General features: G+C 39.4%; 1 protein-coding gene across 1 annotated transcript in view; it reads right to left on the reverse strand.

Annotated features, from left to right (window-relative positions):
* rab3ab (RAB3A, member RAS oncogene family, b) overlaps window positions 1–13,105 on the reverse strand; it is an 88,345-nt gene extending 75,240 nt beyond the window's left edge. Inside the window, exon 1 of the mRNA XM_062028103.1 lies at window positions 12,793–13,105. Coding sequence (XP_061884087.1) covers window positions 12,793–12,954 — 162 coding nt within the window. The 5' untranslated portion in view covers window positions 12,955–13,105. The remainder of the gene's footprint in view (window positions 1–12,792) is intronic.
* Between the last annotated feature and the right edge of the window lie 7,361 nt (window positions 13,106–20,466).

The following is a 20,466-nucleotide window of genomic DNA, read 5'->3' on the forward strand; positions in this document are numbered from 1 at the left end:
GACTGTAGCATAACAAAAGGTGGACATTTTTTTTCGTCTATTGGTCCATTTTTTGTGCACTTTAAGAGGACTCAGTCCAGTTAGTTGAACTCTGTACAACAAACTATATACACCCCTTTCATTCTATATTGTGTATATTTTCGTCAGTCATTACCTTTCTATGAAGATACACTGGGACAAACCACAAGGTTCTTCTTCGGTCCTACAATGCAAAACCAGCGTTTTTTTTTACCCGATGGCACCTGTTTTTGTGTATTTGGGATGCCTTTAACTCACGAATATTTTAATCAAAACCAGGTGTAGGTGTTAATAAAACAATCGGTAACACTTTAGTATGGGGAACATATTCACCATTAATTAGTTGCTTATTAACATTTTGAGTTATTTGGACACTATTAACATTTGTGGTTTTGTGTTTTGTTATGCAAGAACAGACCATATTCATTAAGTGGTATTAAAGGGAGAATCATATGCAACAACTTCCTTACTTGGTACTAATAAGCAATAATTCTGAGGTTATTGAGGGAAGACTCTTAGTTAATGGCTTACTTGTTGTATATTAAGGCCATGCAGAATAATGCATTAATAAGTACTTAATAATGACTATGTAAGAGCCAATATGTTATTAATTTGCATGTTAATAAGCAACTAATTAATGCTGAATATGTTCCCCATACTAAAGTGTTACCAAACAATCTTAGCTATTTCCATACGAGACAGTGATGTATTTTGCCTGAGTTACGTGGATGGATATCTCCATACATTGGAGCAGTTTACCCGAAGAGCTTTGCGCGACTACCATTCTTTTTTTAGTTGTAGTCAATGAGTTGTATTCAATAAGTTACTTATTTTTCTCAATCCTCTGCTGTTGCCATTTCTAACAAAAAGTTATAGTTCTAACTTATATCTGTCAGTATACCAGTGGTTCTTAACCTTGTTGGAGGTACCAAACCCCACCAGTTTCATATGTGCATTCACCGAACCCTTCTTTAGTGAAAAATTAAACGTTTTTGTTTTTTTTATTTAAGGCAAAGTTATATGTTTTTTTACTGGTGCACAAAATGAACCGTTCAAAGAACAAAACCAACACAGTGCATAAACTCACAACAAATTACACACCTGCAAATCAGATGGAAAATTAGAGGGAACATTGTTTGGGGGTATCCATAGTACGCCGATAGGGAGAAGTTTTTATTTACAAGATGAGTCATGTGTGTCTTGATCTCCGCGGCGGAGGCTCCACCGAACCCCTGAGGCCGACTCACCGAACCCCTAGGGTTCGATCGAACCCAGGTTAAGAACCACTGCAGTAGACTCCATATGGAAGTGCTAAAAACTACAACATGGCTGACGGGGAGGAGAGATTTGGCCTAGAGGAGGGCTCCAGCACGTAAATAAGACCGCCCACAAAACGAAACGATGGTCTGTAAAACATAATTATGTAAAGCACCACCATTACATGCCCTGTAATGTCGACCATAAGGACGTGTTTTAAATGTAGAAAAAAATCATATTATGACCCCTTTCAGTTACCAAATATGACTGATTCTTTTTCTATATCAAGTCCTACTTTTTAGGTGACGCAACATTAAGTTCTTCATACATTTGTTTGACTCCCTCTCAGCTCCCCCACTGGTCTTTGATAACAACAACCTGGGTGCAAACCCCGGACTCGTAGCCATCGTCTCCGTCTTTGGCATCATCCTGACGCTCGTGCTGATAGTGGCCATGGTGAAATGTATCCAGTCACCGAGGTACGACTTCGAGAGGATCGAAGATGTGCCCATGGTGAGTTTGAAAACATACAAATTGTTGTTGAAATTGAAGATCAATACATTTCATTTTATTAGCGGAATAACCGAACTGTACACAATCCTACCTCTCCACCCACCAAATTAGTAATCATAATTCCTCCTAAGGTTGGGTGATACACCAGTACTATATTTATTACCGCTATATATTTGAGACCATAAAATATATTTTTGATGTACCTTTGTTACGGCCGTTTGATCTTGTCTGCGCCTGACAGGCGAAGCACAGGCTCTTTGGATCACTGCCGCTCATTGCGTGTTTACGGAGGCTTCTTTGATGGCGCACTGTGACGCGCATCAAACTTTTTTTTTTGCCGACTTCTTGACCCCTGAGTAATGCAATGCTTTGGACAGTGACTGCATTTAGGGATTGGTGAATGACTACAGCTTTATTTACACATACACCAATTTGCTTTAGAAACTTTATCTCTTCTTGTAGCGACTTTATCACTGATCTAATCTGTTTATGTTGTTCACTTCTGTTAGCGACTTAGCAAATAAACTAACTAGAGATGTCCGATAATGGCTTTTTTGCCGATATCTGATATTCCGATATTGTCCAACTCTTAATTACCGATTCCGATATCAACCGATACCGATATATACAGTCGTGGCATTAACACATTATTATGCCTAATTTTGTTGTGATGCCGGCTGGATGCATTAAACAATGTAACAAGGTTTTCCAAAATAAATCAACTCAAGTTATGGAAAAAAATGCCAACATGGCACTGCCATATTTATTATTGAAGTCACAAAATACTTTTTTTTTTTTAACATGCCTCAAAACAGCTGCTTGGAATTTGGGACATGCTCTCCCTGAGAGAGCATGAGGAGGTTGAGGTAGGTGGGGTTGAGGGTGGGTTGGGGCGTGTTTGTCATTTTTGTTTGGTGTGGGTTCACAGTGTGGCGCATATTTGAAACAGTGTTAAAGTTCTTTCTCACATTCTATATTGTGTTTTGGAAAAAGGTTGTCATAAATGTTACTTAATTCATTAAAAAAAAAAAGAAAAAAAGAAAAATGTGTATGCATATGTAAATGTATTCAGTTATAAACATTCATTCACTTTCTTCTTTCCTTTACACTACCGTTCAAATTGACATTGAAATGTCCTTATTTTCAATGAAAATAACTTTAAACTAGCGGGGGGGTGTATATTGTAGCGTCCCGGAAAAGTTAGTGCTGCAAGGGGTTCTGGGTATTTGTTCTGCTGTGTTTATGTTGTGTTACGGTGCGGATGTTCTCCCGAAATGTGTTTGTCATTTTTGTTTGGTGTGGGTTCACAGTGTGGCGCATATTTGAAACAGTGTTAAATTTGTTTATACGACCACCCTCAGTGTGACCTGTATAGCTGTTGATCAAGTATGCCTTGCATTCACTTGTGTGTGTGAAAAGCCGTAGATAATATGTGATTGGGCCGGCTTGCAAAGGCAGTGCCTTTAATGTTTATTGGCTCTCTGTACTTCTCCCTATGTCCGTGTAGACAGCAGCATTTCAAAAAGTCATAAATCTTACTTTTTGAAATCGATACCGATAATTTTGAAACTGCTACCGATAATTTCCGATATTACATTTTAAAGCATTTATCGGCCGATAATATCGGACATCTCTACTGTCAATACTACAGTTTTCCTCAGGAAACATTCATATTTTGCCCCTCTCTCCCTGGCCCCCTTCCATTTAAATAGTTTCCCTCAAATATCTTTACTTTCTTGAAAAAATCCGCAGCACAGCAAGGACAGTGCAGGCAACCCACACCCTTCCAATCTGCTCTGCAACACGTTGAAAGGCCATCATTTCCCTTATTTTTCAGAAAACGTCCCTTGTTTTTGGACTGTTGGAGAAAACGTGTGTCATTGTGTGATCACTTGGTCATGGTGGTCTACTACAGTGTTTTTCAACCACTGTGCCGTGGCACACTAGTGTACCGTGAGATACAGTCTGATGTGCCGTGGAGGATGATGTCATTTCACTTAATAATAATAATAATAGATTTTATTTGTAAAAAGCACTTTACATTGAGTAAACAATCTCAAAGTGCTACAGTGTATTAAAAAAATAAAAAGATAATACAAATAAATAAAAATAAAAACTAGAACAGCCTAATAGCTAGAACTAGTATGCATATATCTAAAAAAAAAAGGCTTTTTTAAAAAAAGAAGGGTTTTTAAGCCTTTTTTAAAAGCATCCACAGTCTGTGGTGCCCTCAGGTGGTCAGGGAGAGCGTTCCACAGACTGGGAGAGGCGGAGCAGAAAGCCCGGTCTCCCATTGTCCGTAGCTTTGTCCTCGGAGGACCCTAATTGGGTTAAAAATATATTTTTTGCAAACCAGTAGATATAATCCGCAAATAATGTGCCGTTGTTGAGTGTCTGTGCTGTCTACAGCGCGGCAGATTAACCGTGTAATACTCTTCCATATCAGTAAATGGCAGCAGGTAGCTAATTGCTTTGTGGATGTAGGGAACATGGTTTGTCGTGATCACAATATGCAGACGGCAGCGGGAGGCAGTGTGCAGGTAAAAAGGTATCTAACGCTTAAATAAAAAATAAACAGAAGGCGAGTGCCGCTAAGAAAAGGCATTGAAGCTTAGGGATGGCTATGCAAAACGAAACTAAAACTGAACTGGCTGCAAAGTAAACAAAAACAGAATGCTGGACGACAGCAAAGACTTGCAGCGTGTGGAGCAGCAGACGGCGTCCACAAAGTACATCTGTACATGACATGACAATCAACAACAAAATAGCAGCGCAAGACAAGAAGTAAAACACTACACACAGGAAAACACCAAAAAAACTCCAAATAAGTCACGGCGTGATGTGACAGGTCGTGACAGTGCACCTACTTTGAGACAAGACTTACAGTGATGCCTATAGACGACTTTTTACTGTCAATATCGGCTGCTGAGTTTTATTTTTTTATGTTTTCTGCTAGTGGTGTGCCTCGATATTTTTTCAACGAAAAAAATGTGCCTTGGCTCAAAAAAAGGTTGAAAAACATTGGTCTACTAAATATGAACGACAGGTGTGGGTTGTAAAAGAGAAACGCTCCACAGGGGAATCGAACAGTCAGCACTGAATGAAGGCTGCCATTGAAAACATTGCCTCCGTCACCTCTTCCTCCCTCTGTGGTTTTTTTGCTTACTCTTTTACGTCAACAGGAAAGCTGACTGGATAGTTGTGTCTGAAAAAATTCAAAGGGACGTGTGCCACGGCTAAGCTGTTTTTCCTCATGAGTAAACGTTTATCATTTCCACTCAGTATGATGGTGCGATTGTACGGTGCTCTGTAAACACTATAATAAACACATTGGCCAATGTCACCAGCCCTCACCAATGGCCAAGTGACACGTTACAATACAGACAGCAAGGACTGTGAACTTATTTTATGGGTAAAATGAATACATACATTTCTAATCATGTTTTCTTTTCAGAACAGCGCAAGATAAGTCAATTTCCGTGCATTAAAGATAACTGGGAAAAAAACCAACTACAGTATTGCTCCTGCACAACACTTGTGTAGCTTGTTACTTGTAGCAGTGTTGTAACGATACCAATATTTTGGTACCGGTACTAAAATTATTTCGGTACTTTTCTAAATAAAGGGGACTACAAAGAAATGACATTATTGGCTTTATTGTAACAACAAATCTTATGGTACATTAAACATATGTTTCTTATTGCAGTTAAATCCTTAAATAAAATAGTGAACATACTAGACAATTTGTCTTTTAGTAGTAAGTAAACAAACAAAGGCTTCTAATTAGTCTGCTGACGTATGCAGTAACATATTGTCATTTTCCATTCTATTATTTTGTCAAAATTATTAGGACAAATGGTAGAAAGTTAATTATTAATCTACTTGTTCACTTTGGATGATACCACAAATTTGTGTCCAGAGACATATTTCCTGAGTTTATAAACATAATATACATTTTTTTAAAAACGAAAGAAGATGTTGTGATGCCAAAAAATATCGACGTAATCATAGTAGTATGGACTCTATACGCGCTTGTACTTGATATAATTACAGTGGATGTTAGCTAGGCTGACCATATTCTGAAATCCCAAAAAGAGGACACATATATGCGTGCCAAGGCCGGGACTAGGTGAAAATTTGCCAATGATACTTGAACTTGCTTTATAAATAATATATATATTTAAATAAAGCATTTTTTCTCCTCTGTTGACAGCAGTGTTGGTGCTAGGAATTTTCAAAATGGGGTCCCACAGTAAATTTTTGGGGTCCCACTTTATTGTAAGCGTTTTGAAAAAAAATTATGAATGTATGCATTATCCTGTTATATCTCACATTCTATATTGTGTTTTGGAAAAAGATTGTCATAAACGTTACTTAATTCATTAAAAAAAATAATAAAAAAAGAAAAATGTGTATGCATATGTAAATGTATCAGTTATAAACAGTCATTCACTTTCTTCTTTCCTTTACACTACCGTTCAAAAGTTTGGGGTCACATTGAAATGTCCTTATTTTCAATGAAGATAACTTTAAACTAGTCTTAACTTTAAAAAAATACACTCTATACATTGCTAATGTGGTAAATGACTATTCTAGCTGCAAATGTCTGGTTTTTGGTGCAATATCTACATAGGTGTATAGAGGCCCATTTCCAGCAACTATCACTCCAGTGTTCTAATGGTACAATGTGTTTGCTCATTGGCTCAGAAGGCTAATTGATGATTAGAAAACCCTTGTGCAATCATGTTCACACATCTGAAAACAGTTTAGCTCGTTACAGAAGCTACAAAACTGACCTTCCTTTGAGCAGATTGAGTTTCTGGAGCATCACATTTGTGGGGTCAATTAAACGCTCAAAATGGCCAGAAAAAGAGAACTTTCATTTGAAACTCGACAGTCTATTCTTGTTCTTAGAAATGAAGGCTATTCCACAAAATTGTTTGGGTGACCCCAAACTTTTGAACGGTAGTGTATGTATCTAAACTATACCACTGCTGGTAGTTTTTTTTAATGTTTTTATTTAATAAGTTGTAGGTGTATTTATTTCAGTATAAAAGTGTAAAAAGTTTTTTGCTTCGGTCATGAAATGATGATAATGTTGTGCCAGGGCATACATGCATTTTATATTTAACGCTTAAATCTCTGGAGTCTACATCAACTTCAGATCTATCCCTCATTTCAAAATGTTTTACTTTTTTTTATGTTGTTTGTTTGTTTTCCGTCCTTTTTTGTCAAACAAAACTATGTTTTTAATGGCAAACACACAAAATATGCAAAATCTTCCACCAAAAATATTTTTCTTAGTGGAATATTTCATGTGAAATAATCGGAACTTTGGATAGGTCTATAATTCATAATAACATTGATTTTGATTCAATATTATGTTTTTAGCAAAGAAAAAAAACAGCTTTGTTTTATTAGTCAACATTGCAACTATTTATAAATTACATTTAACCTTTAGGCTTTTTTATTTCACTTTTGTTATGTTTTTGTTTATTTTAATAGTATTTTTAGAATGTGCCGTGGGCCTTTAAAACATTAGCTGTGGGCCGCAAATGGCCTCCGGGGCACACTTTTGACACCCCTGCTATAGATAATAAAAAATTAAATCTGATAAATCTATGGATAAAAAGCAGAGCCTGGCGACGCATGCGCGTTTATCATAACTCTCTCTCTCTCTCTGCCCCTCCCTCACCAATGCTGCTGCGCGCACAATTTGTTTTGTTTTTAACCCCTTCTTAACCCTGAACGTACATTGAAAATACACGCAATCTTAACTCAAAATGCCAGACATTTGAGGCATTTAAGAAACTCCGCCCTGACAATCCCGCAAAAGAGGACATGTCCGGGGAAAAGAGGACGTATTGTCAGTCTAATGTTAAGTGAGCTACGGTGTGTAGTGAAGCATGTTTAGCTATTCCTCGTCCTGCAGGGATGATACTTGTAAGAAACTCACTTTATTTGTCGCCATGGAGACCAGGATTAATGATTTAGAAGTAGCTAAAACACTGCCGACGGCGGATGGATGTTAGCCGCTAGCGAGCTAGCCATGTCTTAAAGCACCTCTTCCTGAGGGTGTTTCAGTGTTATAACTTCACCTTTATTGTTAGTTTTTAAGCCAAAATGCGTCCGTTCTCCCTTTTCTGTCTACACACTGTGTCTGCTTGTAAGTACTCTGTGATTGTGCGCCGCCGAACATGCTCGTCTGCTCGTAAAACCAGCAATGACACGACGGGACGACGACGCGGGCGAGGGGCCGGTACTTTTCAGAGACGGTATCGTACCGAAAATGATTTATTAGTATCGCGGTACTATACTATGCCGTACAACCCTAACTTGTAGGTTTCAAAACTTTAACTCCTTTAAAAAAACAGTACCGTGAATATACTTTCAATTACCAGTGTTTTTCAAATGAATTTGGCGCCCTTGCCCATAAACACCTTATAATGGGACTGTCTGTCAATATACATGCTTGTCGTTTCAACTTTGCATTTTAACACACCGAATATGCACCTGGTCTCCATCTAAAAGCTCAGTTTTGTCTTGTTTGTGACATAAAATAGAAAACTGTTGGACAATTTGCTCACGCATTTGTTGACAAAGTGGTGACCGTCGCCCCATCCTTGTTTGTGAATGACTGAGCATTTCATGGAAGCTGCTTTTATACCCAATCATGGCACCCACCTGTTCCCAATTAACCTGTTCACCTGTGGAATGTTCCAAATAAGTGTTTGATGAGCATTCCTCGACTTTCTCAGTCTTTTTTGCCACTTGTGCCAGCTTTTTTGAAACATGTTGCAAGCATCCAAATTCCAAATGAGCTAATATTTGCAAAAAATAACAAAGTTTACCAGTTCGAACGTTAAGTATCTTGTCTTTGCAGTCTATTCAATTGAATATAGGTTGAAAAGGATTGGCAAATCATCGTATTCTGTTTTTATTTACCATTTACACAACGTGCCAACTTCACTGGTTTTGGGTTTTGTACCATAATCTCTACAGTGCACCAGGGGTCAATTATTAAACTAACTGGAATTAAGAATCGAGCCAGCATATTTAATTTTACGACTCAGGCAGTAATTTCTTCCCCTGCTGGTATGCCGCAGTCATTTTTTAGCGTTATCTCTTTTATAATTGGCAAATAACCATAGGGCTGGATGTATCAGAAGCAAGGGGAGTATCCAGCTCCAGGGCCCGCTAGTTTCCCGTGTCTGTCATACGGGCAACAAACACTGACTTTGCAAGGTGAGTACAGTAGGTGATGATTAGCAGATAAGAGGCAGGTTTAATAAATGACAGCACACGTTTTAGTGTCAAAGTGCTAATTTGTTCAAATCACATGGTTTATATATTGCAATAATGGTGAATTAGTGTCAAATGAATGGTGGTTGTCAGCTGGCCTGTTATTTGCCATGGCTTTATGCAAAAAATATTAAATATATTCCTTCTTTACATGTACATTGTATGTTCAGAACGTTCTATGAATGGGCTCTTTAAACACACAACAATCTTTCCAGGACAAACTGAGTGAAGGATCTCCATTTGCTCACTACTCAAAATAAGACTTGAAGAGACACGCGTGAGGACAGCAGCAGCAGCAGTGGCGTCAACAACTCCGCTCAAGTCTCCCTGCACAGCACTTTTCTTATCACCCAATAAAACTTCTACTTTTAAAAACCAGCAATACTTGGTCACATTGTGAATCGCAAGAAATTGCACTTATTATATATATATATATATATATATATATATATATATATATATATATATATATATATATATATATATATATATATATATATATATATATACACTACCGTTCAAAAGTTTGGGGTCACCCAAACAATTTTGTGGAATAGCCTTCATTTCTAATAACAAAAATAGACTGTCGAGTTTTGAGCGTTTAATTGACCCCACAAATGTGATGCTGCAAAAACTCAATCTGCTCAAAGGAAGGTCAGTTTTGTAGCTTCTGTAACGAGCTAAACTGTTTTCAGATGTGTGAACATGATTGCACAAGGGTTTTCTAATCATCAATTAGCCTTCTGAGCCAATGAGCAAACACATTGTACCATTAGAACACTGGAGTGATAGTTGCTGGAAATGGGCCTCTACACACCTATGTAGATATTGCACCAAAAACCAGACATTTGCAGCTAGAATAGTCATTTACCACATTAGCAATGTATAGAGTGTATTTCTTTAAAGTTAAGACTAGTTTAAAGTTATCTTCATTGAAAAGTACAGTGCTTTTCCTTCAAAAATAAGGACATTTCAATGTGACCCCAAACTTTTGAACGGTAGTGTATGTAGGGTCCAATTTTGATTTGTGTGTCTAGGAGACAGATTGGTCAACGACAATGCCAAAAAAAGGATGTCATTAGTTAAATGCACTGCAAAAAATTAACAAGCCATTGTTGAATAGCAACAGTAAAACATCGTAAAATCTAAATGAGTTTCACAGTAGTAAATGCAGTGGACTCCTGCAAACCAAGAAACAGTAGATAACCTAAATTACTATGGTTGTAATATGTAGAAAACACATGCCTTTACTGTGAAAATAATGACAAATTGTACAATGCATTTGTAAATACTGTATTGTCACAAGCATGCAAACACTCTAAAATATATGGTGTTATTCTGTCTAAATTCAATATTTAGCAGATAGTACATTTACAGCATACTTTAATTGTTTTAGTGGTTTGTGTTTATGCATTAGCCTTGTAAACTTTTGGCTAACATGTTTTCTTGTATTTTTGCGGCAAGTTGTTTTTTATTTTAATTTTTTTTGTCCTGTCCAGCTTCTCCGGCAAATCATATTGTTGATGTAGATGCCCATATCGGCTGTACAAATTTACTTTACAAAAAATAAGTAAAGGGGTAGCGGGGGGTGTATATTGTAGTGTCCCGGAAGAGTTAGTGCTGCAAGGGGTTCTGGGTATTTGTTCTGTTGTGTTTATGTTGTGTTACGGTGCGGATGCTCTCCCGAAATGTGTTTGTCATTTTTGTTTGGTGTGGGTTCACAGTGGGGCGCATATTTGTAACAGTGTTAAAGTTGTTTATACGGCACCCTCAGTGTGACCTGTATGGCTGTTGACCAAGTATGTCTTGCATTCACTTGTGTGTGTAAAAAGCCGTAGATATTATGTGATTGGGCCGGCACGCAAAGGCAGTGCCTTTAAGGTTTATTGGCGCTCTGTACTTCTCCCTACGTCCGTGTACACAGTGGCGTTTTAAAAAGTCATACATTTTACTTTTTGAAACCGATACTGATCATTTTGATACCGATAATTTCCGATATTACATTTTAAAGCATTTATCGGCCGATAATATCGGCAGTCCGATATTATCGGACATCCCTAGTATTTATATCAATCAATGTTTACTTATATAGCCCTAAATCACGGTGCAATGGACGTTGAGTGGATCTAACATAATAGTGTGAGAGTCCAGTCCATAGTGGATCTAACATAATAGTGTGGGAATTCAGTCCATAGTCACGTCCGTTGTGTCCTTGGGCAAGACACTTCACCCTTTGCCTCTGATGGCTGCTGGTTAGCGCCTTGCATGGCAGCTCCCGCCATCAGTGTGTGAATGTGTGTGTGAATGTGTGTGTGAATGGGTAAATGTGGAAATACTGTCAAAGCGCTTTGAGTACCTTGAAGGTAGAAAAGCGCTATACAAGTATAACCCATTTATCATTTATTTATAACAAAATAGTCTAGCATAATAGTGTGAGAGTCCAGTCCATAGTGGATCTAACATAATAGTGTGAGAGTTCAGTCCATAGTGGATCTAATATAATAGTGTGGGAATTCAGTCCATAGTGGATCTAACATAATAGTGTGAGAGTTCAGTCCATAGTTGATCTAACATAATAGTGTGAGTCCAGTCCATAGTGGATCTAACATAATAGTGTGAGAGTCCAGTCCATAGTGAATCTAACATAATAGTGTGAGAGTTCAGTCCATAGTTGATCTAACATAATAGTGTGAGTCCAGTCCATAGTGGATCTAACATAATAGTGGGAGAGTCCAGTCCATAGTGGATCTAACATAATAGTGTGAGAGTCCAGTCCATAGTGGATCTAACATAATGGTGTGAGAGTCCAGTCCATAGTGGATCTAACATAATAGTGTGAGAGTCCAGTCCATAGTGAATCTAACATAATAGTGTGAGAGTCCAGTCCATAGTTGATCTAACATAATAGTGTGAGTCCAGTCCATAGTGGATCTAACATAATAGTGTGAGAGTCCAGTCCATAGTGGATCTAACATAATAGTGTGAGAGTCCAGTCCATAGTGAATCTAACATAATAGTGTGAGAGTTCAGTCCATAGTTGATCTAACATAATAGTGTGAGTCCAGTCCATAGTGGATCTAACATAATAGTGGGAGAGTCCAGTCCATAGTGGATCTAACATAATAGTGTGAGAGTCCTGTCCATAGTGGATCTAACATAATAGTGTGAGAGTCAAGGCCATAGTGGATCTAACATAATAGTGTGAGAGTCCTGTCCATAATTAACCTCACTAGACGCCGAGATGAGCGGTCGCACCCTCTTTCGCTCCCGATCGGGAATCCAAACAACTGCTCGGATTATCCCACACTTCCTCCTTTTTCTACTGTGGATTACGGATTTATATTTTAAACCTCCTCGGATACTCTACCCTCTTGAAAATGAGAGTCGAGAACGCGAAATGGACATACACAGTGACTTTTATCTCCACGACAATATATCGGCGAAGCACCTTGGCTTCGGAGCTAACGTGTTAGCATCGTGCTTGTCTGCACATCGAGGCAGAAGAAACATGCCCCTGACTGGAAGGATAGACAGAAAGTCAATAATACTACTATTACTTCTACTATCAGGAGACACTGAACTCAACCCTGGACCTGCAACAACACGGTTAATGTTGTCCCGACTGGCGAAGACTAGCAATGCTACTGCTAGCGTCGCCATCGAAGCTAACTCGGCTACCGGCTCGTCTCAGCTCAAGCTCACCTGTGCTCCTGCGGTCGGCGGCTCGGCGGAGGACTTCGCCCCGTTCATCGACACGGTCGGAGGCTCGGCGGCGGCGGTGGAGGACGACCCAGTCATCAGAGAAGGCAGCGACTCAGCGGCGGTGAACGACGCGGCGGCTGCGGTGGACGGCGACCCAGACATCGGTGATTGCGGGGAACTGCACGAGATGGCGGGGGTCCACGCGACCTCTCCCCGGTCCCGGACGGCCGAGGACGCGCCATACACAGGATTTAGAGGCGCCTTTACACAAACATTTTCGTTATTCTCTTTCTCTTTGTCTTCAAAAAAGCCCGCCAAAAGGAAACCCAACCCATCCCCCAGCAACCCTACCTGGCCTCCTCCTCCCTCTCCCTCCCCTCCCCCTTTCTCTCCCTCCCCCTTCACCTGGAGGACGATCAATATGCCTCTCTCTCCTCTCTCTCCTTGCTCTTCAACTGCAACAGCAATAATAACCAACAATTTTTCTGGTCAGTACCACAACACAGCGGACTCTGATGCTCTTTTTGGTTCCAGTGGACTACACATCATCCACCTTAATGTGAACAGCCTCTCTGGAGCCAAACTCGACCAAATCAGAGAAATGTTCCTCAACACGAAGGTAAAAATCTTGTGTTTCTCTGAAACCAAATTTGATCAAAGTATTTCTGATTCAGAGATAGAAATACAAAACTTTTCGGTTATCAGAAAGGATAGGAATAAACACGGTGGGGGCGTTTGTATGTATATTCACCAGGATATTAAATACATAACTCGCACTGATCTTAACCACAATAACCTGGAATCTGTGTGGGCGGAAATCAAATTTAAAAATGCTAAGCCGGTACTAATAGGGACTGTTTATAGACCCCCTAATCAGAGTGATTTCTATGGGGCTTTGGAAGAATGCTTGGCGGGGACAGACAACATGGAGAAAATTATAACTGGGGATCTGAACACAGATATTCAACGCAAAGATGCGCCTGTCTTCAGATCCTTCAGCAAGTTTTGTAATCTCCACGGTCTTTCCCAGCTAATAGCGCTACCCACAAGGGTGTGTGATTCCACCCAATCAACCATAGATCTCATTCTCACTTCAGACCGGCCTAAAATAAAAAATAGTGGGGTCATGATCTGTGGTCTTAGCGACCACTATCTAACCTTCTGCACCCGTAAAATAGCTAAACCTAAAGCCAATGGCCACATAACAGCCCAATCCAGATCCCTCAAAAAATACTCCAATGACAATTTCAATTTAAAATTAGATGAGTGGGACTGGTCCCCTGTGCTCGCGAGCAACCTGGTCGATGTCGCTTGGGATCGCTTCAAAACGGCGTTCCTAAAGATACTAAATGACATGGCTCCCGTGAAAACAGTCAGGATCAAAGCCCGCTCGGAACCATGGATGAATCCGGACCTATTAGCTGCCATAAAAGACAGAGACAGGAAATACTCTGAATACCAAAAATGTAAAACAGAAGTAGATAAACAACCCAATAATATCAACCTCAAATTACTCCTTTCAACTCTCAAAAAGCAATGCAATAAATTAAGAAATAAGTCAACCAACCTGACTAAATCCTTAAAAAAAAATTACATTAACGACAAAATAGAGGAAAACACGAATAAGCCACGTGAGCTCTGGAAAATTCTCAACAACCAGCTTCCTGGTTGCAGCCAGAAACTTAAAACAAGACTCACCAACATCAGCATCAAGGAGGGTGACTCCCTCATTACAGACAAAATGGAGGTAGCTAGCAGACTTAACGCCTTTTTCACCAGCATAGCTGCAACTCTTGTCAACAAGCTGTCCCACCACTCTGGTCGCTTTGGTGTAGAACACATTAAAGCCTTCTACAGAAAGCTAGGAGTATCCAACAATGATTTCAAATTAGAAATGGTCACAGCTGATGAGGTGTTTAAAAAATTGAGCGCGCTCCACCCTAACAAGGCCACCGGCCTTGATAATATTCCCTCCAGATTCCTCAGGGACTCTGCCTCCATCATTGCCCCGATCATCACGCACATAATAAACCTATCAATTACACAAGGCCAAGTACCAAAAGATTTTAAGATAGCAAGAGTAACTCCCCTCTTTAAAAAAGGAAGCAAATTGGAACCTGGCAACTACCGACCTGTTTCTATTCTCAGCTCCATTTCGAAAGTAATGGAGAAAATAGTTTATGAACAGGTCGATAGTTACCTTGCCACTAATAAACTCATGTACAAATTCCAATCCGGCTTCAGAACTAACCACTCCACTGACACATGCCTTCTCTATCTGACCGACCACATCAAACATGAGGTGGACGCGGGCAAATACTGCGGCATGGTCATGCTGGACCTTCAGAAGGCCTTTGACACCGTTAACCACGCTATACTGTTGGATAAGCTCAGAGCAATCGGATTCAACAAAACCTCTTGGAGCTGGATGCAGTCTTACTTGGAGGGGAGGGAGCAGGTGGTAGAGGTGAACGGCACCGTGTCCCCCCCCCTCTCGGTGAACTGTGGAGTCCCCCAAGGCAGTATATTGGGACCTTTACTGTTCCTAATATACATAAACGACATGTCATCGGCATGTGACTGTGAATTGTTTTTGTTTGCGGATGACTCTGCCCTGCTGGTATCCGGCAAGGACAAGTCACAGGTGGAGAAAATCCTCAGTGCTGAGCTCTGTAGAACTTGCACCTGGCTCGCTGACAACAAGCTATCCATCCACTTGGGTAAAACAGAATCCATCCTGTTTGGGTCCCACATCAAACTTAAGAGAGTCAATCACTTCACCATAAAAGTAGGTGACAGTGTCATCACCAGGAAAGATGAGGTCACCTACCTAGGTTCCATTCTAGAGGCTAACCTTTCCTGTGATAAAATGGCAACCAAGGTAATCAAAAAGGTTAACCAACGAACGAGATTTCTCTACAGAATTTCCTCTCTGGTCAACAAAAGCACCTTGAGGATTCTGGCGGGAACTCTCGTTCAACCCTTTTTCGATTACGCATGCACCTCCTGGTACCCTAGCACCTCCAAAACCCTCAAATCTAAACTCCAAACATCTCAGAACAAGCTAGTCAGGTTACTTCTAGACCTCCACCCCAGATCCCACCTCACTCCTACCCACTTCTCTAAAGTGGGCTGGCTCAAGGTGGAGGACAGAGTTAAACAACTTGCACTGAGCCTAGTCTATAAAATCCGCTACACCTCCCTGATACCGAAGTACATGTCAAACTACTTCCTTAACGTAAATGACCGCCATAACCACAACACCAGGGGGTGCTCCACTAACCACGTTAAACCCAGATTCCGAACTAACAAAGGTCTTAACTCATTCTCTTTCTATGCCACATCAATGTGGAATGCGCTCCCAACAGGTATAAAAGAAAGGGCATCTCTATCCTCCTTCAAAACCGCAATAAAAGTTCACCTCCAGGCAGCTACAACCCTAAACTAACACCCTCCCCGGATTGCTAATAATCAAATGTAAACAATCAAATGCAGATTCTTTTTCTTATGCCTTCTGATCTCTCTCTCTCTCTCTCTCTCTCTCTCTCTCTCTCTCTCTCTCTCTCTATGTCCACTACTTGATGTCCATATCCCCCCCCCCCACCCCACCCCCCCTCCACACTCCTGATTGTAAATAATGTAAATAATTCAATGTGATTATCTTGTGTGATGACTGTATTATGATGATAGTATATAGGATAGTATATATCTGTATCATGAATCAATTTAAGTGGACCCCGACTTAAACAAGTTGAAAAACTTATTCGGGTGTTACCATTTAGTGGTCAATTGTACGGAATATGTACTTCACTGTGCAACCTACTAATAAAAGTCTCAATCAATCAATCAATCAATCATAGTGGATCTAACATAATAGTGTGAGAGTCAAGGCCATAGTGGATCTAACATAATAGTGTGAGAGTCAAGGCCATAGTGGATCTAACATAATAGTGAGAGTCCAGTCCATAGAGGATTTAACATGATAGTGTGAGAGTCCAGTCCATAGTGGGTCCAGCAGGAGATGGTCTTGAGTGGGAGTCCAGTCCATAGTGGATCTAACATAATAGTGTGACAGTCCAGTCCATAGTGGGTCCAGCAGGAGATCATCTTGAGTGGAGACAGGTCAGCAGCGCAGAGACGTCCCCAACTGATGCACAGATGAGTGGTCCACCCTGGGTCCCGACTTTGGACAGCCAGCGCGTCATCTGTGGTCACCTGATCTGTGCCCCCCTCCCCCCCCTCCACGAAGGAGAGGGGGGCAGAGCAGAAAACAAACGGCAGATCAACTGGTCTAAAAGGGGGGTCTATTTAAAGGCTAGAGTATACAAACATTTTTTATTATTTAATTATTATATTTCTCAATAATAAAGTTACATTAGATTAATTAGCAGTACTAAAGAAGGGACTAATGTGAAAATATGTTTTGAAAACGTTAATACAGAAGTGTGAGTCGCTTTCCCTCTAAATATAAAGATGTTTGTAATCCCTTGCACGCAGGAAACATAGATTCTGCTCAGTAAAATTACTTCCTAATGTTTCTGTCCTGCAGCCGTTTGTGCTGGAGCCAATGTGCATAACTAATGAAATCCGGGTTTCTCTTTCAACATTTGCTTGCACTCCTGACTCATACTTACGTTATGCCACCTGACGCTGTTGTTGACCCTTCACCCACGTCAAGTTTCCTGTGCAAGATGACTCAAAGCGGTGACACGCCACATGCACGCATGCCTGGACGGCGAGCGGCAAAAAGGTCAGTCTGGCTACACGACGTGACCCACATGAATTTAATGACATTTCCTACTTAATGTAGCCTTGAAAACAAAAAACACATGACACGAGGGCAACATAATAGGCCATGTTGTCAGCAAAAATATTTTGAAGTAGGTTTTCAAAACCGTTATTTCTTTAGTTCTCCAGCAAACTTAATTAAATATATTAAATGTATTAAAGTAATGTAATTAACTAGATTTAAAATCTGCTGGCATCTTGGAAAGGGTACATTTTTCTTTTTTTTTTAATGGGCTTGATTTGTCTAGTGGGGAAAAAAACCCAGACGTATCTAGACAGTCCTTGCAAAGCTGGAATTATTGATTACATTTCCAAGTATTCGTACATTCCAGCTATCATAAAGTTGGAAACACTGTCAGTGACGGTTCAAGCTTCAATGGCACCATGTGCAAGCTGTTTGTGGGGCGCCCCTATCCCGCCACACTTTGTTCATAGTTATCTCAAAATTAATTGCGATTATCGCAGATAGATATAACTTGTCACCATTAGTAAGCAGATATATATATGTATATATATATATGGATATATATATATAAACATCATTTTCAAGTTTTCACTACTATGACTGGACAATTAGTTTGCTTTAATAAAATGTTATTAAACATATGCTTTTTTTAAACATCTTAATGGAAACAATGACCTGAATTGGTGTCTTTCCAGAATGTTTTAATTTTGTAGGAATACAAAATTTGTATTCCTGCTGTCGGAGCACTTGCATTCAGAGGAGGAGCTACACCATGCTTAGATACGTTTCACGCATTAACATCACAAAATGTGGATTGTTTCGATTTGATTTTTTAAGATGTTTGCTAATGTAATCTGTGATATTTCTACCATAATAAACGCTTCTGATAATCTGTGCTTTACATGTTGCATGAGTTAATGGTGTTCATATCGCAGCATGACAATGTTTTAAACGTCTCCATTTGTCAATAAAGTGTAATACTCAGCCTGCTAAACATTATGTAATTGTGAACTATCAGCCAGAGTATGTTATAAAATAATATTTTAATCTGCTAGAAAACATTCATTTAGGTAGAAAATCACAGATTACATTACAAAAGATCTTTGACAAAGCATGATCGGAATGTGAGACATTTTTCATTTTGTTATGTAGTTAAACCGTATGTGACGTGTTGCACTATTATTGTGAAGCCAAAAGTCTGTGATTGGTTTGAGAAGATGTGTTTTGACATTTTGTGACTTGAATAAACAATTGTAAGACGTCCTGTTTCTCTCTTTCCTTTCTTCTGAGCTTTTTTGCAGTTCATGTAACAATCTACAGTTTATGTTTTCAATGCACTCAACTGTAATCTAAACATTTTTTCCGCTGGTGGCTCAACAGTAACTCGACGCCATTACGTTTTCCCACGCTGCGGAATGAACCGAAGGTCAAAAAAGGAGTCATGACACATGCGTTTTAATCGCGCGTTAAATACATTTGCACCTTTAAAGGAGCTTATAGTTAATGCATTATCGCATTAACTTTGACACCCCTATTTATAAACATATACATTTAATTCTTATTTATATATATTTCTTCTGTATTGTTAAAATGTTGGTAGAAAATACTTTATTTATAGCTTGCATAGTTTTTTTTATTGTGCCAAAAAGTTTTTTAATCCATTCATCCATGGATAAAACCCCCCCAAAAGTAATATATATATATATATATATATATATATATATATATATATATATATATATATATATATTAAAAAATAAATAAATTGTGCCACAATAAAACTATGCAAGCTATGAAAAAAGTATTTTCTACCAACATTTTAACAATACAGAAGAAATATATACAAATAAGAATTAAATATATATGTTTGTAATACTTAATTGTGATGTCATGGGGATATGGTACCATCTACTAATGAACTGTATATAATGAAATCACAAGCCAAATTAAATTATAAGAATATTTCAGAATAATTTTGACCAATAAAGTTAAAATTAGTGGGATATGTGAATTTCAATACATCTGAGATAAATTGTATCTTAAAATCTTTCTTTGATACTGTACAACATGAATAGATTTACGTGGACCCCGATTTAAACAAGTTGAAAAACTTATTCGGGTGTTACCATTTAGTGGTCAATTGTACGGAATATGTACTGTACAATCTACTAATAAATAGTTTCAATCAATCAAAACAAAACGAGCCAGTCTTTGACAGGAACAGCTCCTCATGTTCCGGCTCTCTTTAAAAGAGCCGTAAACCATATCTGTACTACCTATAAAAGAACAACAATTGGACAAATTCAAATAACTTGCTTCTATTGTGCTCGTGAAACCTCCTGACAGATCTTCTATTTCATTGAAAGGTTTGAGTCCAAACGTTGGACAAACTCCATCAAATCACAAATACACTATATTGCCAAAAGTATTTGGCCACCTGCCTTGAATCACATATGAACTTGAAGTGCCATCCCATGGAATTGTCCAAAATGTTTTGGTATCCTGGAGCATTTCAAAGTTCCTTTCAGTGGAACTAAGGGGCCAAGCCCAACTCCTGAAAAACAAACCCACACCATAATTCCTCCTCCACCAAATTTCACACTCGGCAAAATGCAGTCCGAAATGTAGCGTTCTCCTGGCAACCGCCAAAGCCAGACTGGTCCATCAGATTGCCAGATGGAAAAGCGTGACTCATCAGTCCAGAGAAGGCGTCTCCACTGCTCTAGAGTCCAGTGGCGACGTGCTTTACACCACTGCATCCCACGCTTTGCATTGGACTTGGTGATGTATGGCTTAGATGCAGCTGCTCGGCCATGAAAACCCATTCCATGAAGCTCTCTGCGTACTGTACGTGGGCTACACATGAAGTTTGGAGCTCTGTAGCAACTGACTGTGCAGAAAGTCTTTGCACTATGCGCTTC

Source organism: Entelurus aequoreus, linkage group LG19, assembly GCF_033978785.1.
Source record: "Entelurus aequoreus isolate RoL-2023_Sb linkage group LG19, RoL_Eaeq_v1.1, whole genome shotgun sequence".
Taxonomy (NCBI): Eukaryota; Metazoa; Chordata; class Actinopteri; order Syngnathiformes; family Syngnathidae; genus Entelurus; species Entelurus aequoreus.